The following is a 25,182-nucleotide window of genomic DNA, read 5'->3' as shown; positions in this document are numbered from 1 at the left end:
TTTATTTTAGATGCTAGGCAAATTGGGTTCCTTTCAGCTAGTTTTTATAAGCTTCATATTCTTGCTGCACAATATTCAGTGGTGCTATGTAATGGAAAATCTGTCACTTCAGCTGCTTTAATTAACAAACTATTTCATCCCTTGTACTGTAACCCATCCTAAACTGGATGAAGTTGCCAATTTCCGTAGAGAGTAGTATGAAATGACTTCTGTGTGGTCTGTGTGAATAGATGGTACTGGCCTCCTGAGCAGAAGCTGTTGCTAACAGCACATGAGCTTACTGCTTCAGAGGGAAACAGAAATACCAAACAAGTGCACTTTCAATATTGGGTACATGAAGGGTGAATGGAGGGGGTGTTCCACTAAAGATGGTTGTCTCTCTCTAATTGATCATTCTAAAGCAGTAACGATTTGAAATTGAAGTTTTCAAGTATTGTTGGATTTTTAAAAATCCAATCAAATGTTTTGATAGAGATTAACAAATTTATGGATTGCATGTAAACAATTCTTATCTAAGACAAAATGTTCTATTTTAAATCTTGTGGACAGAAATCAAAGGTAAGTGGAGTGCAGTAGTGTTTGCTTGGAGTATCAACCATTTGGAAGATTTTCCACACCATACAGCGGACAGTTATGTGAAACAGGAAAAGGCTGTATGAAAGTACGCTAACAATTCTTTGCCTGATGAGAAGAAGCTCATCAAAATAAATTCATCCTGTTGCAAGTTAATAAAATGCAGATGTTGGAAATCTGGATACTATTTATTCTAAGTTTCATGACAGCAAGGAATTTCATTTGAACTACAGTGTATGACAGTGAGCTAATCTGAAATTAAAACAGAAATTTCTGGAAATATTCTGCAGATGTGGCAGCACCCATGGATGGATAAACGGATTTAGATTTTCAGGCTGACAATCTACCATCACTGCTGCTGTGTCTCCACCATTGCTACTTGAACTGCTTGTCATTTCCAGAACTTTCCGATTTTTAAGTTCACGCTGTCCTTCAGCAAGTTAGCAAATTGTTTATTATTGTCACGTGTGCCAGTGTATAGTGAAAAACATTGTTTTGCCTGCTCTCCACACCGAGCATTTCATATCAGTATATTGACGTAGCGCAAGGGGAAGGCAAAATCAGTCTGCAGAATGTAGTGTTCGTGGCTCTGGAAAACGTGTAGTGCAGGCACATCATGATGAGATGAATTGAGCCACGAGTCCATCTTGCCGTACAAGGGCCCTGGTCAATATTCGTATAACAGGACAGAAGCTGACCTTTGGCCTGGTGGCACTTTCAGGCTTTGGGGGGGGAGGTGGTGGGGGATTGGTCTTCGATTCTGTACAGGTCAGTGGGGATGTACTGAGTTTCTTTAGTCACTTGAAGTAGAGGCGCTGGTGTGCTTTCTTGGCTATAGTGCCCATGTGGCTGGACTAGAACAGGCTATTGGTGATGTTCCCTCATAGCAAGCTGAAGCTTTCCATGGTCATGATCTCAGTGCTGTTGACGTTTACAGGAGCATGTGGGCTGACACATTTGCTGAAGTCAGTGACCAGGTCTTTTTGATTTGCTGATATTTCGGGAAATGTTGTAATACCATGACACTAGGCTCTTTGTCTTCTTCCTGTACTCTAAATCATCGTTATTTGAGGTACAGCCCACTACGGTGAGGGTCTTAAACTTGCAGGTGAAGTAGAGCAGCTTCTGGCCACCTAGTCATGAATGTATAGGGGTAAGGTAGGGCACTGAGGACGCAACCTTGTAGAGATTTAAGATGATTGTATGGAGGTGTTGCTGCTTATTCTCGTTGATTATAGGCTGGGTCAGTAAGTCAAGGGTCCAGTTGCCATTGGAGATGTTGAGTCAAATGTATAAGGAAGTCAGTTTCCTTGCAATACCATTGGGCGTTGGTATCTGAAAATCGTGTACAAATGGACTTGCGTGAGCAGTGCTTACTGTGAAGTCACTTGAAATGTATCTTGTGTTCTGGAAACTGTTGTAAAACTGGAAATGCTGTAAAATTTTATTCAGTTCTTAATATTTTTTCCCTTGTATTTCTCCTTGACAGCTTTTGCAAGATCAGTTGAATACAATTGACGATGACTTTATCAGCCTTCAGAGTAGATGGTATCAATCACCAAGTGCATCAAGCAATCAGAAAGCATATTTTGAAACCGAATTTAGCCGAATAAGCCAAAGATTGAAGAATGGCAGTGACTTTTCCTTGGCATATTTAGAGAGGTGAGGAAGTTTATAATATAACTATGTTTATAGATAAAAACAATGATTTGAAACTGCAAAGGATTTAATGCATGTATCAGTATACATTGCAAAGCGTTGTAAAAATATGTGAAATTTATTTACATAATTGTGATGAACGTTGATGTTATATAAATGCATTTATTTTGTTCCAATTCATTGCAACTTTTCCTAATTTACATCAGATTTTTGTAGTTTCCCTGCAGTTGTTTGTTTATAATGCTTCCTTATTCTTAAGGGTTTTCCCTTAAAGGGGGAGCACATTTAAGCAGCTGTGTATCACAACTGTGCTCTACTCTTCCTGTGAGAAACACCCAAGGAACTTTGTTAATGATTGTTGATGTTGACATTAAATGGATAGAAAGTAATTCTGTCATGTGTTGTACTTTACCACGGATGAAAAACAAAATATTGCTTATGTATATGTATATACATATATATAAGCTTTCGAAGAGCTTTTACTGTGTTGCTTGATGTTATACTGTCTGCTGAGCAGTGTGTTAGTTTGCTGATATTTGTACTTCAGTTTCAAATCCTTCCTGGATTTTCATTCCAAAGATTTTCTTACAGCATGTAACATCATGTCAAGCTATACAGTCTCTGTCTGACTCAGTGGAATAGGAATTGTTTTCAAGAAACCTGAGATGCTGCACAGTTTCTGTCATCCTTTCTAAAGATGAGATTTCCTTTGACACAGTAAAGTTCAGAGGGATCTAGTTGCTCTGCTGCATGAATCACAAAACGCTAGCAGGCAGCTTCAGAAAATAGTTAAGGCAAATGACATTTTGACCTTCATAGAGAAGGTGTGGAGTTTAAGAATGTGGGGATTTTATTATAGTTGTACAGAATGTTCATGAGGCCACACTGGAATACTGAACACAATCTCCGACCTCTAAACTTTTTTGGGAAAAAAAAAGGGATAAGCTAGCATTGAAAGATGTTCAAAGTAGATTTACCAAAGAGCGTTGTCCTGTCAAGAGAGGCTAAACAAACTGAATCTGTATTGCTTAGAGTTTAGAAGAATGAAGGGGGATTTTATTCAAAAAAAAAAAGATCCTAATGTGTCTTGAAAAGTAGATATTGAGATGTTTTCACTAGTGAGAGTAACAAACAAGGGAACAGTGGTTCAAGATGAGATACAGGCCATTTAAAACTGTGTGCATAGAAATTTCTTCTCTCAGTGTGGTAAATCTTTGGAATCCTTAGTCCCAGAAGGTGGTGGAGCCCAGATCATCTTTAAGGTAGAAGTGGCTAAATGTATGAAAGATCAAGGAATTTAAGGTCTGTGGGAAAGTGGGATGTAAAAATTATAGATCAACCATAATTAGATTAAATGGCAGGACAGGCTTTGAGGGGTTCTGGTGGCCTACATCTGCACCTATTTTCTTGTGTCTTGTTATTTAAAGATACAGCAGAAAATAAAGATACTGTCATTGACATTAAAATTTGCAATTTCTAATTGGCTTCCTCCAAGTGATGATCCAGACTTTAAACTTGCATTGAATATGATGCTCTCACTGGTCTTACCTTCTCTTGCCCCTGTAAGTATTCACTTAATGTAAAATAAAAAGTACCTCTTCACAGACTGACTTCTGTGTCCTGGGGGGAAAAAAATTGAGATACTAAAAATCAACCCAGTTCAACAAAACGGGTAGCAGAAATTGTGTGTAATACGTTAATGCAATCCAACAGATTGTGTTATGACTGAAAGGATCAGGTTGTACTGTTGTGGGTGGAATCTTCCCCCTCCCTTTACACTCTGTGTGATGCAACAAGCCCTTCAACATCTGCCCACGCACAGTGAAGTTGGAGATGCACTGGCTATCAGACACCAGGGCTCTAATCTCCTCCTCTGCCACTGGAGTCACTATAGAAACCAGCAGTGGGTTTAGAAAGTATTGGGCTGGATGATGCATTCATCCCCTCTGCTTTACGCCAGGCTGAAAGTCCATTCACCATCTGGTCGGTCTCGTGTTTGCACCCACCGTATATTTGAGCACCTCTGAAGCTTTGCTTCCTAACATAAAAATGGAAATTTGAAGTGGACGAAAGCAGCTAAAATTTCCAGAAACTTTTTGGGCGATTTGTGGAAATCCAGCAGGTAGAGTTTACAGTAAGCAGCGAACTTGTGCATGCAGTCCTGTTGTGAGGACATGGGATTAAAATTGGAGCAACTTAATCCATTATAATTGTGTAAAAGTTATATTCTCATGGCTTCATTTTAATTTGAGCAAAAGGAATGGTTTTGACATTCAATCAGTAGTGATGTTGCCCTTTGCTTAATTTTTCTCCTAAAAATTTTCTGCAATCAGGTATTTTTGCATTAAGATATCAATTAAATTTATTTTTTCTTCAGAATGAAAGCATTGAGGTTACTCTTCCAAAATATTCTCGAAGTGGAGGATCTGGTAAAAGTTTATGAAGCAAGGCTAACAGAAGAGGAGACTGTCCCGATGAGTTTGGAGAAAATAGAATTCTACAGAGACGGTCTAAGGGTAAACAGAACTAATGGTATTACTTTCAGATCTTTTTAGGAGCGATTAATAATTTATTTTGGGTAGTTGATAATTTGGCAGGGCGGGTTATCCAGCCATTTCACATTGAAATGTGTTGATTTTTTCTGGAGGTGTGCAAACTTCTCTGCCAGGATGCATCCAGATAGTCTTAAGTTTATGCTTTTTCTGGCTCTTTCAAGAGCTTATTTAGATAAAGTCTGCATCTACAAAACAAACTGATTCCCCTTTGTGTGCAAGTGATGTTTGATCTCTTGCAATGATGAATGTAGAATTTCTAAACTTTGAAAAGTGACATAGAAGGGAATAATTATATTTGGAGATCACATTTTGAGATTTGTTTCCTGAAAATATAGTAGTTCCATTTACCCACTTTTAAAAGCCAGTTCAAGTGCTGGTTTCTAGTTTCTTGGATCTTGGTGCACTTTGTCAGAAACATGCCTTACTTGTGAATAGCTTGATTGTGGCTATGGGCAACTTTAATCTACCCATTTGCTTTCAATAGCCACCCGTACATCAAACCTAGCCAACATATTGGTTGTGGTTCTTTGGTTTGTGATTCAAGTAACGTTAGTGTTTTTCTATTGACTGAGCAAGTTAATAAATTCTCTATTTAACCCTGGATAAACAACCCCCATAAAGGCAAGATCTTACAGCCGCTGTGGGCCTGTTTCAAGAAAAACACAAAACATCAGCTGCACCTGATTTCTGCCCCTTTTTCCACTCAAAAAAACGTAGACTTTGAGATGTCGGTTCACATGAGGTTTCTGGAAAATGAGAATACATAAAGTGGGACACTTCTTCCTGCATACCTCAGTCTTCCCCCATCTTCTCATAGTCAAGGGGAGTTGGATGTGCATCTGTCAACACACGTGCCATGAGCTAAACTCCATATAAGTGCTGCAGCTTTATCTTTTGATTTGCTCCTTCCTCTTAGAAAATGAAAATGGAACTGGATCAGAAGAAGAATTTGTTGACATCGATGCAGCAAAATATGCAGGAATCATTCCACATCAATGACGACATAATGCCATCTTTCTACAAGTGTGATATAGACCTTACAAAGTACAATGAGAAAGTAACACAGCTGTCAGACAGGTGGCAGAGGATCTACAAAGAAATTGACAGCAGGTGTGATTTTGCTTTGCCTTTTCAAAGGGTTAACAGTTCAGCTGAGTCAGACGGCTGAACTCAGTACGGGGTGCTATAACTGTGGCATATTCTTCTGTGGCTTTGATTGTAGCTGGAAAATCTCAGGCTCTGAGATTTGAATATGAGTGGTGGTATAGAAAGCAAACAAACCATGTGTAACTGGTGGCATAAAGCACAGCAGGTGCCGGGATCTGGTGCAACACACAAACTGCTGGAGGAACTTAGTGGGTCAAGCAGGGGGAACAGAAATTGTTGATGTTTGGGATTGAGAACCTGCATCAATACATGATCCTGCATGACCTGCTGAGCTCCACCATCAGAGTGTTTGTCGCACTTGCAACTGAATTAATGAATGCAGGATTGCTAAAGCCATGTTGGGCTTGGTAGACCCTGGACTTCTGTGCATTTCTTTGGGGGTGATCTGTAATCTGAAGGAAGGCCACAAATCTCAGACACTGTCTTCTGCCACTGATCTATTTAGTTTTGACTAGTCCAGGTCTGATCGTGCTCATGTGAATGGACTTTGGTAGCGTTAACTTATTTGCCTCCTTTTGTTCTGTGTTGTTGACTATAAGCTTGAGACTATCACCTCATAGAAGTTTGTGAATAAGAAATTTTTAAAAAACTGCAGTGGAGGAAACCTTTTTTAAAAAAAAACAGTTGAAAGAAGGTATTAATTTCTGTTGGTCACTTGTTCTAAGTAGAAAAGCATTGTAGCAGCATTTCTTTGTAGTCACATTAGTATTCATCTGAGAAGATTCCAGAACTGAAAAACAGAAATAAAATTCTGTATTGGAAACGCTCAACAGACTAGGCAGCGTGATTTGGAAAGAGAAGTCCTCAGTGTTTCAGCTTAAAAGACCCTTTGCCACAACTGGGAAAGAGACGAAGCAAGTTAGCATGAAGTTGCAGATAAGGTAAAACAAAGGTCATGTGGTGCTAACAGAGAGCACTGAGCCAATAGTGCTTCATGAATGTCCTCAAGCAGAAATGCCAAGTTCTGATATAGACTGAGAAAGTGAGTTATCTGAAGTTCGAAAATTCAGAATTGAATCCAGAAGGTTGCAACATCTGTGTTCAAATAAAATTCTGGATCCCAGTTGGCCTGGGACTACACAGTGGAGGGCGTTAAAAGTGTGCAGCTCATAGGTCAGTGCCACGGGTTGTATCTGGGTAATTCCAGATAATAGTCAGCGCTGATCACTCAAGTACTTATCAGAGAGCAGAGTGCGGAAAGCTGATACATCAGCCTCCATCATAAAGCTCACTAAATCCTTCAAGTAACTTCTCTTGTTTGGATTTCTAGTTTCCTTATAAAGGCCAGAACATTTCTAGAAGTTAGAAATTTTCATGTGCTAATAGTTTACCTAACAAACGATGTCATTTGAACTGTTGCTGTTCTCAAGTATTTTAAATGTTTGTTTTATTTACATCCCCAGGTACTCTGATTTAGACAAAGAACGTAAACAGCTCAGAGACTATGGAGATCTGTTCCAGAAGCTTAGTAAGTGGATTGATGTAACAAAACGCAAACAGGATGGGTTGCAAATCAACAGATGTGAGGATACAAATGTCCTTCTACAGCAGCTAAATGAACAAAAGGTTGGTATTTTTGTGGTATACAATGCATTTACATGTAACCATTGCAAATCAGTTATAACAGATTTTCATTGGAGTTAAATCAAAGTAGTTCAGTCAAGCAGAACATACAGTTTAAGATTGCATGATTTGATCGCATGTAAAATGCAGATAATAGCTGCCACAGTAACCCTGTGACCTATAGATCTTTCTCCCCTGTCTGAGAGGTGTGCTGGCATTTAGATTCACAAATTGTCCTGGTGTAAATGGGCAGTGGGGCATTAGGATGTTACTTTATGGGCTTGTGAGAGAGAATAGGTGGGAGGTCAATAAGTGGGGAATGGGATAGATGAAAATCGCCATGGACTTGATGGGCTAAGGGAAATGTGAGAGATGAGAAATTATGCATATTTCCATAAAAATAAAGTAAAAACTGATTTTTGTTTTGTCTGTGATTGATCTCTCAACACACAGGATAAATAGCTTAAATGCTCACTTTATAAACCAAGCCTGAGGTCAGTGTGTTGGGAACACAACCAAGGTCGGGGAAATGACCATTTGAAATTCCGTTTCATCTATGGTTCTTTATCTACGGGATGAAAATTGGAATTTGAGCATTGGTCTGAATTTTGGGATTGTGGCCAAAGAACTTAGATGGCTGTTTATTGTGCTGATCTCTGCTAACTTTTAGAAAGCACCTGAGTGGTTACCCTGTACCATTGCCCATCTAATCTAGCATGGCATTCTTTCCCAGAGCTTGTGACAGGTCGGCAAGGCAATTCTTAGCTTGGATTCTCAACAGGAGATGAAGGCCTCTCCACTGGGATGTGCCTAACTTAAACCAGAGGGTAAATGCTGGATTAAATGGAAACCAAAAGAGAGCAGGGAGAGAAAATGATGTGCTGAAGAGATGGAACGAAGCACTTTTATTTTCAAAATCAAGTTTTGAACTGAGTTAGGCAGACCAATTGCTTCTGGACTATTCCACTGACTGTCAGCTGTTCAGGATTCGCTTGCCTTGCACTTTGTGTGTGGCACGGTGCGGTAATTAATGCTGCTTCTGCCGACCTCCAGCAACACGGGTCCAGTCCTGTATTTGGAGCTTAACATTCTCCCTCTGACCACATGAATATCCTCTGGGTGTTCTGGCATTTTCTTGCATTGAAGGGACATGTCGATTGGCCATTGTAAATGACCCCTTCTACAGATGGGTGGCAGGAACGCCAATAGGAAATTAATGGGAATGTGAGAAATTGTAGGCTGCAGGGGAATGGGACTCGTGGCGGTGCTCTGGGTTTAGACTTAGATCGATGATATTCAGCCCATTGTTAGATTGTAAGAAAATATGAAAGGTGTAAGTCCAAAATGAGCTGGAAGTTGGATGCAGTTGTTTGTATCTGACTACCCGCTCTATTACGGAACTTGCCACTAAAACCAGCACTGAAGTAATGACGTGCTGAAGAAATGGAAAGATGCACTTGGCACCTGGCCCCTCGGCTTAATGGAGCTACTGGTATTGGAGGAAGGTAAGTGCTGGAATTCGTCTCTTTTTTTTTTGTTCAGTATTTTTTATTAATATTTTTTGAAATTTGTTGGGTTTGTAAAAAATTATTTAAATTTGATAAGGTCTGTAATGTCTTTTCAAGCATTTAAGAATGGCTTTTAAATCCTTTAACAGCTTTGAGCTGTGTAAGACTGGGTGTTCCTGGGAGGAACACACAAGACTTTAAGTTACACGATCAGAGACTTGGTAACTCCTTGGAGCCTGCTCCAATACACTGGGTGCAAAAGGACGGTTTGCCCTGAAAAGGTAAAGTGCAAGTGGGGGGGGGGGGGGATTTTGTGTCTGGGCAGTGAAGCTGGGGCTACCATTCAGCTCTGTTTGCCAATTAAATTTGATGAAATGAGACTTCACACTTGCTAATCTTGCAATGTCAATGACGATCCTGAGGCAACCAGGGGCATCTTCTGGAATCCCCTCAATTTGAGAAGGCCAATGACGTTTCCTGCTCTCTCATTTGAGAGGTAGCAAATATGGGAAGAAATGTTCTTCTACTTTAAGGAGGACTTTCTAAGCATATTCTTCGGGCATAGCAATGTGATGACCTGAAGTATTGTCTGAGGAAAAGCAGAGAAGGGTTTGCTCCTATTCGTGGCTTAGCTGGTAGATCTAGCATTGAACTCCTAATTACCCAAATAAGACCAGTTCATAAGTTTAAGCTCTAAACTTTTAAGTGAAAATGGTCTTTCATCTCATGCTTTAAGGTGGCAGAACTGGGATCTACCTGTTAGCAGATGTAAACTGGTGGGAATTCCTCTAGCTTGTAACAGTTTTGCTTTCCCTTCCTGTGTCTGTTGTCACAAGTACACAAAACTACCAATCACGTACTTGGCCTCGACCACTTGCATTGTAAATGTGGACAATGACAGTGCCGTAAGCAGGCTTCCTCCCAGAGCTCCATTTTCTTCCCACAGTCCAAAGACCTACCAGTTAGTAGGTTAATTGGTCATTGTAAATTGTCCTGTGATTAGGGTAGTGTTAAATTTGGGTGGGTTACTGGTTGGCACGGGTTGTTGTGCAGGGAAGGCATGTTCTGTGCTGGATTTCTCAATAAATTAATTAAGTCCAGTAGGGGCCAGATTCTGTTGGGGAACTACTGGCAGTTCTCCACATTTAACTGTTTCAGTGCCATGATGTTTAGGATTCTAGCACACACAATGACATCTTAAACTTGCTGACCATGTTTCAGTGACAATTGCACAACAGCAGTCCAATGTGAAACTTGTGTTCAGCAGTAGTGAGTGAACCTGTGGGTCTTCCTCGGTACTCAGCCTGTGGAATCTGTTCCTGACACTATGGCACTTTGGAGCTGAAGGCAAGTGTTTGGCAGCCTACATTTTAACTTGGAGGATTAATCAAGTTAATTACCACTTGAAAAGTGCACTTTAGTACTTCAATGGTTGATTTTCTTTTTTAAAAACCAGCCAAGTCCAGGGTCTAGCTTATTCAGAGGTCAGAGCATTTTTCAGCTGTTCTGTCATTAAGACTGCTTTGACTCTTCCATGTGACAGCACCACATTGTGTTTGACCTGCTCACAGGAGATTAACCTCAAGAAAGTTGGGCACCATTCCCACTAACCGACAAATGATTTTTCTTTCCCCTTTGGTTACTTGTTCCATTGATGCAGTGAGATCGAATGATACCTGTTGAAAAGAACTCCTTTCTGTTAACATTTTTCCTTTATTGTTGATTAGAACTTGCACTCAGAAATAAAGAATAAACGAAGTGATGTTGAAGAGTACCAAAAACATGCAGACCACTGTGCAACATCTGTAAAGGTAGGAAACTTTTCTAGTCCAAGAAGCGAATATTGCTGCTTATTCACAATATCATGAAATGAGTGATTTACACAAACTTGTTATTGAACAGGATTATGAGCTACAGTTAGCATCATATAGCGCTGGCCTGGAAACACTGCTGAATATTCCAGTCAAGAGACAAGTGGCACAATCAATTTCCTCTACAATTCTTCATGAGGTATGTGTTTTTGTTACAGCAACCATACTTTACAATCTATTCGACAATTACAAGTTTAATTCAAAAAGAAAGCAGCTTGCTAAATAGGTAACTGAAGACTTGGGTCACTTTAGAATTTATTCTCTGTTTCTAAAATACTATTGGCCAGAAGTGGTTTATTTAAATCTTATCATTGTATTCATGAGTGGTAACAATAGGTTTAGAGGCCATTCTGCCCTTTGAATTCATACTGATTCACTGTCAGCTGAGGTCTGGATGCAAACTTTGTTCACGTGGCTGTGGTGCCTGTTAGAACGTTGTCAAGGGATAATTTATAAGATGTGGAATTACTGTAATTAACATGCAGAATGCTGGAAAAACTCATTGTGTCAGACAATTGATGGTTCAGGTTGAGGTCCTTCATGACTGGAAGGGGGCAGAGGCAGGAATTAAAGAAACATAAGGTTGTGACAGGGGGTGATTTTAACTTTACACCTGTTGACTGAGACTCCCATACTGAATGGGATACAGTTTGTCAAATGTGTTCAGGCAAAGTTTCTTTAATCAGTACATAGAGGTGAAAAGCAAACAGAGTGTGATACCAGATCTCCTGTCAGAGAATGAGACGGGGCAGGTAGTAGAAGTTTGTGTAGGGAAACACTTTGCATCTAGAGATCATGATTTTATTAGTTTCAAGATAATTGTGGAGAAGGATAGTTCTGGTCCTTGGGTTGAGATTCTAAATTGGAGAAAAAACAATTTTGATGATATCAGAAAGGATCTGGCAAGTGTGGATTAGGACAGGTTGTTTTCTAGCAAAGGTATGCTTGGTAAATGGGAAACCTTCAAAAGTGAAACTTTGAGATGAAGTTTGTACATTCATGTCAGAACAAAAAGTAAGACTAATGGATTTGGGGAACCTGAATGGGAGCTGGAAAAGGCATGTAAAAAGGATCAAGTTATGATGGTCATTGAGGATTTCAAAATGCAGCTAGATTGGAGAAAATTGGACTCGTGTTGGATCCCAAGAGATGTAAATTGTAGAATGCCTACCAGATGGCTTTTTTTTTTGAGCAACTTGAGGTTGAGCCAATTAGGGAAAAGGCAATTTTGGATTGGGTGTTGTGCAATAAACCAGATTTGATTAGGTGTCGAAGATAAAGGAACACTTGGGAGGCAGTGATCAGAATTCAGCCTGCAGTTTGAGAGGGAGAAGATGAAGATTAAGTCAATACTGTTGTATTGCAGAGAAGTAAAGGGAGTGATAAAGGCATGAGAGAGGAGCTGGCCAAAATTCATTGCAAGGGGACACTAGTAGGGACAATGGCTGACCACAATGTCTGGAGTTTCGGGGAGCAATTCAGAAGGTGCAGAATAGATACATCCCTCAGATGAAGAAGCATACAAAGGGAGGATGATGTGACAAGGAAAGTCGAAGGCAGCATAAAACCAAAAGAGTGGACATACAAAATAACAAAAATTAGTGGGAAGTTAGAGGATTATGAAGCTTTTAAAATCTAACCAGAAGGCAACTAAAAAGGCCATAGGGAGAGATAAGATGAAATATGAAGGTAAGCTTGCCAATAGTACAAATGAGGAAACCAGAAGTTATTTTCAGATATATCAAGTTAAAAAGAAATGAGAGGGGATATTAGGCTGCTGGAAAATGACACTGGAGAGATAATAATGGGGGACAAGTAAATGGCGGACAAATGTATTTTGTGTCAGTCTTCATTGTCACACTAGTAGTACGCCAGAGATTTGAGAGTGTCGGGGGCAGAACTGTGTGTAGTTGCTATTACTAAGGAGATGGTGTTTGGGAAACTGAAATGTCCGAAGGTAGATAAGTGACCTGGACCAGATGGACTACATTCCAAGGTTCTGAAAGAGGTAGCTGAAGAGATGGTGGAGGCATTTGTAATGATCTTTCAAAAATCACTAGATTCTGGGATGATTCCGGAGGACTGGAAAATTGCAAATGTTACTCTTCTCTTTAAGAAGGGAGGGACCAGAAGAAAGGAAATTATAGGCCAGTTGGTTTGACCTCAGTAGTTGGGAAGATGTTAAGGATTTGGTTCAGGGTACTTGAAGGCACGTGATAAAATGGCGAAAGTCAGCATGATTTACTTGAGAAATCTTTCGTGACTAATCTTTTGTAATTCTTTGAGGAAATAGCAAGCAGGATAGACAAAGGAGTGTCAGTGGAGGTTGTGTACTTGGATTTTCAGAAACTATTTGACAAGGTGCCACTCCTAAGGCTGCTTTATAAGGAAAGAGTCAATGGTATTAAAGGAAAAATACTAGCATGGCACTAGAAGATTGGCTGACTGTCAGGAGGCAAAGAGTGGGAATAAAGGGAGTCTTTTCTGGTTGACTGCCAGTGACCAGTGGTGTTCCACAGGGGTCAGTGTTGGGACTAATTCCTTTTGTGTTACATGGTAATGATTTGGATGACGGAATTGATGGTGGCCAAGTTTGTGGATGATACAAAGATTGGTGGAGGAGCAGGTAGTGTTGAGGAAGCAGTGAGTCTGACAAAGAAGTTGGAACAGATTGGGAGAATGGGCCAAGAAGTGGCAGATGGAATATAGTGTAGGGAAGTGTATGGTCATACACTTTTGGTAGATGAAATCATGGCATGGACTATATTCTAAATGGGGCAAAAATTCAAAAATCAGAGGTGCAAAGGGACTGGAATCCTCGTGCAGAATTTCCTAAAGGTTAACTTGCAGGTTGAGTTGGTGGTAAGGAAAGCGAATGTTATAAATGTCATTCAGTGTTATCATTCATTTAAGGAGAATTGGAATATAAAAACAAGTATGTAATGCTAAGGCTTTATAAAGCATTGGTCAGACCACACTTGAAGTATTGTGAGCAGTCTTTGGTCCCCTTATCTAAGAATGGGTGAGCAGGCTTTAGAGAGAGTCCAGAAGAGGTTCACAAGAATGATTCCAGAGGGATGAAGTGATTAATGCATCAGGAATGTTTGATGGCTGTGGCTTTGTACTTGCTGGAGTTCAGAAGAATGCGGGGAATTTCATTGATACCTATTGAACATTGAAAGGCCTAGATAAAGTGGATGTGGAGAGATTGTTTCTTTTAGTGGGGGAGCTCTAGGGCCAGAGGACACAGCCTCATAATTGAGTGATGAGGTGAGGATTTCCCCCCCCAAACAGGGTAGTGAATCTGTGGAATTAATTGCCGCAGATGGTAAATCATTGGGTATATTTAAAAAAGATGTTGACAGGTTCATGATTTGTCAGGGAGTTAAAGGTTATGGGGAGAATGGGGCTGAGAGGGATAATAAATCAGCCATGATGAATAGCATAGTGGAATCAATGAGCTGAATAAAATAATTCTGCTCCAATGCCTTGTGGTCTAACGGAAGCTTGGTTTTCGAGGCCTTGGTTAAGAAAAACTATAGGCAGAAAGGGGCAAATGAGGTACGTACTTGTGTATAAGAATGCAAGAGAAGGTTTAAGGAAATCAGAGGGCTGAAAGAAAGCAGGAGGTTGCTCTGATAGATAAGGTGAAGGAGAATCCCAAGGGCTTCCTCAGATATTATTAAGAGCAAGAGGTAGCAAGGAACCAAATTGGTCTTTTGGAAGATCAGCATGGTAGAAGATCTGTGCATGGAACTGAAAGTGATGGGGGAGATCTTAAATGGACATTTTGCATCTGTATTTTCTTGGGAGACAGACACAGTCTATAGAAATAAGCAACGCAGCAGTAAGGTCATGGACTAGATTAGAGGCAGAAGTGCTTGCTGTCTTGAGGCAAATTAGGGTGGATAAATGTTCATGGCCTGACAAGGTGTTTCCTTGGACCCTATGGGAGGCAAGTGCAGAAATTGCAAGGGCCCCTAACTGAGATACTTAAAACATCCGTAGCTATGGGCGAGGTGCTGGAGCTAATGTTGCTCTGTCGTTTAACAGAGGCTCTAAGTATAGGCCAATGAACCTGACCTGAGTCAAGGGTAACTTATTGGAAGGTATTCTAAGCAGTCAGATGTATTAGTATTTGGAAGTCGGGGACTGATTAGGGATAGTTAAAGTCTTTGTGCTTAGTAGGTTGTGTCTAACCAATTTTATAATTTTTCGGGGAAGTTACAAGGAAAGGTACCGGGAACAGTGAAGGCAGTGAATATTGTCTACGTGGACTTTAGAAAGGCTGTTGGCCAGGTCCCAGATGGGAGGTTGGTTAAGAAGGTTCAGTCACATGGCATTGAAGATTAAATTGGCTTTGTGGGAAATGCTAGAGAGTGGAGGTAGATGGTTGCCTCTCTGATTGCAGGTTTGTCGCTAGTTGTGTGCCACGGGAATCAGTGCTGGGTATGTTGCTGCTTGTCATCTTTATCAGCAATCAGGATGACAATGTGGTTGACTGGACCAGCAAATTTGCAGATGACGCCAAGATTGGGGGTGTAATGGGCAGCAACGAAGAATGTCAAAGCTTAGTGTGATCTGGACTTGTTGGAAAAATGGGCTGAGAAATAGCAGATGGAGTTTAATGCAGACAAGTGTGAAGTGTTGCAATTTAGGAGAACAAACCAGGGTAGGACTTGAATGATGAGCAGTAGGCCATTGAGGAGTGCAGTAGATCAGAGGCATCTGAGAATATAGATCCATAATTCCTTAAATTGTGTCACAGGTAGATGGGGTCATAAAGCTTTTGGCACATTGTCCTTCATAAATCAAAGTACTGACAATAGGGGTTGGGATATAAAGCTGAAGTTTCACAAGGTGTTAGTGAGGCCTAATTTGGAGTATTATGTGCAGTTTTGGTCACCTACCTACAGGAAAGATGTCAATAAGATTGAAAGAGTGCAGAGAATACTTACAAGGATGTTGCCAGGACTTGAGGATCTGAGTTACAGTCAAGTCGAGTTGGCAGCAGCATCGCAAATTCCATCACGGTGAGCACTGATGCTCCCCAGGGCTGTGAGCTCAGCCCACTGATGTTCACACAGCTGATTCACGACTGCACTGCCAGGTGCAGCTCAAACCACAGCATCAAGTTCACTGATGATGCCAACAGTGGTTGGCCTCATCGGCAACTGTGATGAGTTGGCATACAGAGAGGAGTTTGAGGGGCTTTTCAGATGGTGTGAGAATATCCCGAGTCTCAACGTGGACAAGACAAAAGAGGTGATTGTGGACTTCAGGAAGGCTCAGGTCAACCACTCTCCATTGCACACCAATGGCTCTGCCTTTGAGTGAAGGGCTCTTTGGTGTGCAGCTAATGGAGGATCTAACCTAGAACCACAACATCACCTCATTAGTCAAGAAGGCACAGCGGTGGCTTCACATTCTGAGGAGATTGAGGTATGTAAGCCCCCCCCCCCCCCGCATTCTAACAGATTTCTACAGGAGAACCATTGAGGGCGTTCTGTTTATTTCCATCATTATGTTATGTTATTGAAGCTGCAAGGCATCAGCCTACAAGGCCCTACAAGTGATGGTAATAATTACTGAGAGGATCACCAGTGTCTTTCGCCCCCTCCCCCCCATTTGTGACATTTGCTGGGCGCATTGTCGACGAAGGTCCTGAAGCATCGTTGAGAATCCCTACCACCAGTCCCACAATCTCTTTTGACTCACTACCATCAGGAAGGAGGCACGGAGCATCAGGGCTAGGATTACCAGACTGGGTAATATTTTCTTCCCTCAGGGTGAGACCTGCCACCACAGAGGTCTTGTCACTGTTTACTTATGGATTGTGAATTATATTTTATTAACTTGTGATAATACTTTGGTTTGTGTGTTATGTTTTGTGGGTGCACCGTGGTCCGGAGGAACATGGTTTCATTTGGTTGTATTTATGACAGTAAACTTGAACTGATGCAGAAGAGGCCACACTGGGAGTACCAGATGCAAAAAAAAAAGGGCACCATTAATTAGGTTTGAATCTGAAGTGCTGCCTCACCTGGATGGACTGTTTAGGGCCCTGAATTGTTGTGAGGGAGGAGGTGTAGGGATAGGAGAAACACTTAGCCCTGTTTGAGTTAAATGCCTGGAGGGTGTGCAGAAATATGTGCACACCCAACCTGATGCAGATTGATCACTTGAAACACCTCTGCAACTCCTGGCATCTGTCAATGCTAATTATTTTAATTCCACCTCTACTCCCACACTGGCATGTCTGTTCACAGCCTTCTCTGCTGCCACGTTGAAGCCAGACTCCAAATGGGGGAGCAACTTCTCATTCTGTCTTGATTAGTCTGCAACCTGACAGCATGACGAGTAAATTTCACTTACTTCTGGTAATCAGCATCCCAAGCCCTTTATTTTCCCTTATCCCTGTGGCTACATTACCCCTTCTCTCTCCTACCCCACCCTTACCACTTGCCCATCACTTTCATCTTATCCACCCTACCTCTACCCCCCCTCCAGTTTCCTCTCTCCCTTCATTCCACAGTTTATTCTTCCCTCCTATCAGATTCCTTTTAACCTTTTACTTCTCACCTATCACCTCCGAGCTTTTTTTTTACACATTGATTCCCTCCCCCTCTTGCCCACCCTCTTTCTCCTAGAATCACCAATCGCCTGCCACTTCTTATTAGTTTTTATTCGTCCTCTGCCCCTGTACCCTTTTATTCTCGCTACTGCCTCCTTCCTCTCCAGACTTGGTAAAGGGTCTCAGTCCAAAATGTCACCAATTCATTTTCCTACATGGATCCTGGCTGACCTATTGAGTTCCTCCACCATTTTGTGTGTGTTGATCCAGATTTCTAGCATCTGCAGTCTCTCTTGTGCAACTACTGATACTCTGCTGGTTTTCCTTGCTGGCACGCCCATGATATTATATAACCATATAACAATTACAGCACGGAAACAGGTCATCTCGGCCCTTCTAGTCCGTGCTGAATGCTTACTCTCACCTAGTCCCACCTACCTGCACTCAGCCCATAACCCTGCATTCCTTTCCTGTCCATATACCTATCCAATTTTTTTTAAAATGACAAAATCGAACCTGCCTCTACCACTTCTACTGGAAGCTCGTTCCACACAGCTACCACTCTGAGTAAAGAAGTTCCCCCTCGTGTTACCCCTAAACTTTTGCCCCTGAACTCTCAACTCATGTCCTCTTGTTTGAATCTCCCCTACTCTCAATGGAAAAAGCCTATCCACGTCAACTCTGTCTATCCCCATCATAATTTTAAATACCTCTATCGTCCCCCCTCAACCTTGTACGTTCCAAAGAATAAAGACCTAACTTGTTCAACTTTTCTCTGTAACTTAGGTGCTGAAACCCAAGTAACATTCTAGTAAATCTCCTCTGTACCCTCTTTATTTTGTTGACATCTTTCCTATAATTCGGTGACCAGAACTGTACACAATACTCCAAATTTGGCCTCACCAATGCCTTGTACAATTTTAACATTACATCCCAACTTCTATACTCAATGCTCTGATTTATAAAGGCCAACATACCAAAAGCTTTCTTCACCACCCTATCCACATGAGATTTCACCTTCAGGGAACTATGCACCATTACTCCTAGATCACGCTGTTCTACTGCATTCCTCAGTGCCCTACCATTTACCATGTATGTCCTATTTTGATTAGTCCTACCAAAATGTATCACCTCACACTTATCAGTATTAAACTCCATCTGCCATCACTCAGCCCACTCTTCAAACTGGCCTAAATCTCTCCGCAAGCTTTGAAAACCTACTTCATTATCCACAATGCCACCTATCTTAGTATCACCTGCATATTTACTAATCCAATTTACCACCCCATCATCCAGATCATTAATGTATATGACAAACAACATTGGACCCAGTACAGATCCCTGAGGCACACCACTAGTCACCGGCCTCCAACCTGACAAACAGTTATCCACCACTACTCTCTGGCATCTCCCATCCAGCCACTGTTGAATGTTTTACTACTTCAATATTAATACCTAACGATTGAACCTTCCTAACTAACCTTCCGTGTGGAAGCTTGTCAGAGGCCTTACTGAAGTCCATATAGACAACATCCACTGCTTTATCCTTGTCAACTTTCCTAGTAACCTCTTCAAAAAAATATTGTTAAAGTTTTACAAGCATCTCATCGATCACCAGCATTTTGGGAAATCAAAGATTTTTTTATTGCCTTACCTTTATTTAAATCCTTTTTTTTTACTCTGCTCCTTCTTTGTGCTACTCCTATTTCTTTATGTATCCCCAGTGATGTTAGATTTTGAGATGGCTGATGCTTTCTACCAGCAATCTTGGAGACTGAGATTGTCGCCCTCTATGGGTCACTTCTTGCTTTTCAGTGAAAAGAGTATTGGGCACTTTACTGTGCTGTTATGTTAAATGAATCCGGATGCCAGGGACCATTCCCTTAAAGGAGTTAGTAACTGCGAGGAACAATTCAAATACATCTTAATTTAGACATTGGACCCCTGATGCTGAATAACTTTGCTAGGCTCTGAATTCACTAAAATTGAAATCTGAATTCTACTTTTATTAATAATGTGACAAAAGCTTCAAGATTATCATCAAAACTTCTATATTTATTCACCAGTCTGCAGATCTGCAGTCTCGTTACATAGAACTGCTTACACGGTCCAGTGACTACTACAAGTACCTAAGTGAGATGTTGAAGAGCATGGAAGAAGCAAAGGTGAATATATTCTTCATTTAAGCTTTAATATGTGTGTGTATATATGTAGATAATACATTCCTGCATCTTCCAACAAATGTTATGGTTTTTGTTGGCTGTTTTTAATTAGAAAGTAGTTATACATTTACTTCTGTAATATAGCATGCTTCATTCTTAAAACTGTGTGCACTTGTAATATGGACAGTCCTTATTTGTTCTAAGTTATAACTGTGTAATCAACTTTTAGATTGATGACTTAATGTTTATATTAAAGAAATGTAGGTTACAAACCAAAATATCACAGGCCACTTCAATCTAATTTTAATTATACAGATAAAAAACACAAAAATTGAGCTTTTGGAAGAGGCACTTAAAAATGCCCAAGATGAGAATGCTGATAGTATGCACCAGAAGAAGTATCTTGATCAACATTTAAGCCAGGTTCAAAATGAGTACGCAGACTTCCGGAAAAAGATAATTCTCCTAGAGGAGCAGAAGAGAAATGCTGAAGTAGACCGAGATGCCACGAAACAGAATCTAGATGCACAACTTATCAAAATTAAGGAAATCAATGAGAAGATCACAAGATTGACGTTTGAAATTGATGAGGAAAAAAGAAGGAGAAAATTAACTGAAACCCAATGTGCCGAGCAAAAGGATGAATATGACAGTATTTTCCGAATGAAGCAGAAGGAGCTTGATGAGGCTCACTGGCTCAAATTGGAGCTTGAGAAATCGATCAAAGACAAGGAAAAAGAGATGGAAAGGCTGAGGGGTGTGTTGAAGGAGGAGTCTTTAAGAAGGCAACAACTTGAAAGTGAACTAGATAGGCTTAGGGACAATTTTGAGCAGGAAAAAAGGGTATTGAATTCACAGATTGAAAAAGAGGTTCATATAAGGGAAACTACAGTTGAAAGGTTAAATATTAGGAAGGAAGATGATGTTGCCGCTTTGAATATTCAGTTGCAAAAGGCTCTGAATGAGAAAAAGAACCTCAGGGATGAAATAGATCAATTAAGAAGTTCTGCCAGGGAAATTGAGTTGAGTAGGAAAAGGGCAGAAAGGGATGTTTTGCAGCAGAAATCAGCTAGTGCTGAAGAATCCCGGAAGAGGAGGGAACTTGAACTAGAAATAGAAACGCTCACCAAGTTTAAAACTGAGGAAACTCTGAGGTTTAAATCATTTCAGGAGGATACCTCCAAGGCTATCCATGACAAAGCCAAGGAGATTGAAAGGCTAAAGATCTTGCTAGAGGAAGAAATAAATAAGCAGAAGCATTTGGAAAATGAGAATGATGAATTGAAAAAAGTACAAACAAATTTTCAGAAAAATGAAGCTGAAAATCTTACTAAAATTAAAACCACAGAGCAAGAGTTTACAATTATAAAGGTGGAACGTGATAGAATATCTAGAGAAAAGGCTGGTTTGGAAAATGAAATTGCACGCCTGCAGAACAGTTTAAGGGATGCAAACAATACAAAATATAAGGTAGATGAGGAACTGAAACAGCTAAGGAAGAATCTAAATGAGGAGAGTGCAAGGAGAAGTAGTGCTGAAGAGAAGTTTAAAAACCTTGAACAAAAGTGCAGGGAACATACAAGTTCAATTACGCGACTTACCCATCAGATTGAAGAAATCTCAATGATGAAGAAGATGGTGGAGAATGATCTCTCCGAGCAACGGAATGCTTTGGACCAGCAACGCAAAGAGAAGGCTATCAGCACAGATGAGTTAAGTAGGTTGTACACCGATGTAGAAACACTGCGTCGCCAGTTGAATCAAGAGAAAGAGAACGTGAGACAGGCTCATCAGAGAAATGAGAGCTTGCAGAAAACAATTGAAGAGAAAAGCAAGGCTTTGAACGAAAGCATAAGTGAAATAGATAGGCTGCGTTCCATTGTGGAAAATCTCACGAAAGAACGACTGAAGTTGGAAGAAGAATTGAGAAACTCGAGGACAGAATTTGATAATTTCCGCAGAAGCCAAAATGAAACCGAGGGTGAGAAGTCGCAAACCATCTCTGAGCTCAGGATGCAACTTGAGCTGTCTAACAAAAGAACAACTGACCTTCAAGAGCTAATTATTGAGTTAAAGAATGAGAGGGAAAAATTGAAACTGGAAGTTGAATCATTCCAAAAGCAAGCTCTGGAGGTACATGCAAGTTTTAATGTTTTATCACGTGTATTGTTGTTGTTATTATTATTAATCTTTACTACACAGAAATATAAACAATGAATGTTAACATTGTCTAGTATTTTGCCACTAAAGATATCCATAGCTTTCAGGAAATATGAGAGTGAATTCAGATAGAATTTCTGTAGAATTTTCAGTCATCTAATTGGGCTATCATTCTGTAGAACTTCATTCAAATTGGATCAGCTAATGGGCTCACCTTTGCAAGCATTTCGGAACTTTGAAATTATATCAAAATTTGGCCAGCCACTTTATCAAGCACATTCGTTCCATCTGCAAAAAAACAGGATTTTCCTGTGGTCAACCACTTCAATTCCCATTCCCATTCTGACATGTCAGTCCATGGACGCCTCTTCTGCCATGTTGAGGGCACTCTTAGGTTGAAAGAGCAGCACCTTGTATTCATCTCAGGAGCCTCCAAGCTGATGACATGAATATCGATTTCTCTAACTTCAGGTAATATTTTTTCCCTCTTTCCCCTGTCCCTCTTCTTCATTTCCCCACTCTGGACCCCCCCCCCCCCCTTGCCTCTTTTCCTTAGCTGCCTATCACCTCCCCCAGTGCCCCTGCATCTTCCTGTTCTCCCATAGTCCACTCTTCTATCTTCTCCAGCCCTTTACCTTTGCCACCTATCACCTCCCAGCTTCTTATATCCCTCCTCCCCCAAGTGAACTTGGCTCACTTGTCACCTTCCAGCTTGCACTCCTCCTCCTCCCCTCCCTCCTCCATCTACTTATCCTGGCATCTCCCCTCTTCCTTTCCAGCCCTGATCAAGGGTCATGGCCTGAAATGCCAATCATTCATTTCCGTAGATGCTCCCTGACCTGCTGAGTTCCTTTCAGCATTTTGTGAGTGTTGCTCTGGACTTCTAGCATCTCCAGAATCTAATCACAAACAAGTGAAAATCTGTAGATTTTCATGAAACTACTTGGGTTAATAGGCTAGTAAGCCAAATAGTAGCAAAAACTTCCCCTGTTCAGTTTATTCCCAAATAGAACATCAATGACTAATTTACATGAAAGTAAGAATTCTATTATAGCACAACAATTTTGGTTCTATTTTGTTTTAACACCTATCTCATCCAAGAAAACAAATTTAACAATTGAGATGTTGTTGGTACGTCATGTTATAGGTTGTGCAGAGGCCTCTCTGCTCTAGTACCCTGGGTTCAATTCTGCCTCCAGTGCTGTCTGCGTGGATTTTGCATGTTCTCCTCATGATCATGTGGGTCTTCCCCTTAGGTACTACAGATATCTTTCCATATACCAGATGTGCCGATTGTTGGGTTGATTGGCTACTGTAAATTACAAATAGACTGGGTAACAAGTGGAAGAATCAGGTGGAGGTTGATGGGTATATGTGAGAGAATAGGTTACAAGAAAAGAAGTGGGCATTGCTGTGGTATAGAGATATGGTAGAGGCTTGATTTTTGTGACTGGATGCCTATGACCAGAGAAGTTCTACAGGAATCGACGTTGGGATAGTCCGTCCCCAGGTAATGAACTGGTTCCACTTTTACAGATGTTCACAAGACAATTTTGTCGGCAAGTCAGAAATACATAAAAATCACTTGATATGGTAGCCATGATTCTACAGTATCACCATAAGTGATATCAACACACACAAACTGATCAGATAACTACAAGTGTAGAGAGGAAAGTGGTTTTTGCTATATGCACATTCAAAGTTCATTTATTATCGAAGCATCTATATTATATAGAACCTTGAGAAGCATCTCCTTTCGGGCAGCCACAAAACAAAAGGAATCCAACAGAACCAATTTAAAATAAAAGACCGCCGAACACCCAGTGTGTAGGGGGAAGAAATCGTGCAAACAATAAAAGTAAGCAAGTAACATTCAGAACTGAAGTTCACCGAAGTGAGTGCCCAGCCACAAAGCCAGTCATTGCTGCAGTCGATCCAGGACTCGGCTGCAGAATCAGTCCAGTGCAGTGAGGAGACACACAGGGACATGTATCGGACTTTGGACTTCGGAATTTAACAACTGTACGTGAGCTTGTTCATAGGTAGAGGTGTCCATAAGTTGGGCATCTGTAACTGAAGGACAGCGCGTTTACCCAAATCATCCATATACATGCAGGAAGCATCGTTTTAAGTTCACAGATAACATGAAGATCAATGTGAGGTGATGTACTTTGGAAGCACCGATGAGACTAGAATAAAAACTACGAATATTAGGGACCTAGGGAGGTTGAAAACAGAGGTAACTTGGTGTGCAAGTCCAAAGATCCTTGAATGTGGCAATGCAGATGGATAGTTTGATTAAGAAGGCATATGTAACTCTGGCATTCATAGTTGAGGCATTGAATATAGGAGCTGTGTTCCAACCTTATGAAACATTAATGAGATCTCAGTAGAACTACTGCATGCAATTCTGTTCATTATGGATGTAATGGCACTGCAGAGGAGATTCATCAGGATGTTGCATGAGGTGGAGCATTTCAGCTTTCAAGAGTTAGAGAGGCCAGATCTGTTTTCCCTGGAGTGGGTAAGGTTAAGAGGGAACATGATACAGCAATATGAACTCGTGTAGATAGGGTGGACTGCAGTAAGCCTTTCATCATTAAAGGTGAATAAAAGCAGAGGATATAAATTGGGGGCAAGGGTAGGAGCTGTGGAAGGGATTTGATGGGTCTTTTATGCACCCAGTGTGCAGTGAGTACCTGGAACACACTGTCTGAGAGAGTGGTGGAAGCAAAGTTACTGAAAGTGTTTAAGAGAACTTGAATTGCCTCGGATTAGGAGACTGTTGGCCAGGTGCTGGAAGATGGGATTAATAAGGATGTTGTCCTCTGATCAGCCTGATTGTGGTGGGCTGAATGGTTTGTTTCCATGCTATAGGACTCTGTAGCTGTCCAATTAAAATAATAGGTTGCCCCATAATTCCTCAATAAATGATTATGTAATTAGCACAGAATGGAGAACCCACCGGCAAATGCTAATAGAGCTTGCAAAGTAATGAGAGTATTTAGATTGCATGGCCCATCAAGCAGAGAAGCCACAATTGTTTTCTGATGGCAATGATTTGCAGAAAAGGAGAAAGGAGTGATGGTGGTGTTGGGTAGGTGCAGATTTGCCTAAAAGCTTGTCTACCATTTTCCTTGGGTCTCCTTGGATATGCCAGATTATAACTAAGCCATGGCATACATGGATTTTCAGTGAAGATCACTAGCCCTTGGTTCTATTCCCCTGAGTACATTTATCTTGAGAGTGTTGGGTAGAAGATTTGCTTTTAACCAGGCAGATACTAGACATACTTGGGTCTTTGTTCTACTACCTGCACCATTTTGGAAATTTCACAACCTAACTGGTGTGCATGTTACCGTATTGGCAGACTAGAACACTTGTGTCTTT

The 25,182-nt window shown here is 40.8% G+C and overlaps 1 protein-coding gene across 2 annotated transcripts in view; it reads left to right on the top strand.

Moving 5' to 3' along the window:
• Positions 1 to 25,182, top strand: part of LOC140730521 (desmoplakin-like) — a 65,052-nt gene that overhangs the window by 30,589 nt on the left and 9,281 nt on the right. The window contains exons 16-23 of one of the 2 annotated variants that reach the window (XM_073051086.1): positions 2,063 to 2,235; positions 4,610 to 4,748; positions 5,704 to 5,897; positions 7,358 to 7,520; positions 10,753 to 10,836; positions 10,928 to 11,035; positions 19,537 to 19,635; positions 19,948 to 21,765. In XM_073051086.1, the coding sequence (XP_072907187.1) occupies positions 2,063 to 2,235; positions 4,610 to 4,748; positions 5,704 to 5,897; positions 7,358 to 7,520; positions 10,753 to 10,836; positions 10,928 to 11,035; positions 19,537 to 19,635; positions 19,948 to 21,765 (2,778 nt within the window). The remainder of the gene's footprint in view (positions 1 to 2,062; positions 2,236 to 4,609; positions 4,749 to 5,703; positions 5,898 to 7,357; positions 7,521 to 10,752; positions 10,837 to 10,927; positions 11,036 to 19,536; positions 19,636 to 19,947; positions 21,766 to 25,182) is intronic. The other variant, XM_073051096.1, reaches the window with a different exon arrangement.

Source organism: Hemitrygon akajei, chromosome 1 (assembly GCF_048418815.1).
Source record: "Hemitrygon akajei chromosome 1, sHemAka1.3, whole genome shotgun sequence".
Taxonomy (NCBI): Eukaryota; Metazoa; Chordata; class Chondrichthyes; order Myliobatiformes; family Dasyatidae; genus Hemitrygon; species Hemitrygon akajei.
Note: the sequence above shows the minus strand (reverse complement) of the source record. Positions and strands in the feature narration are given on the sequence as shown.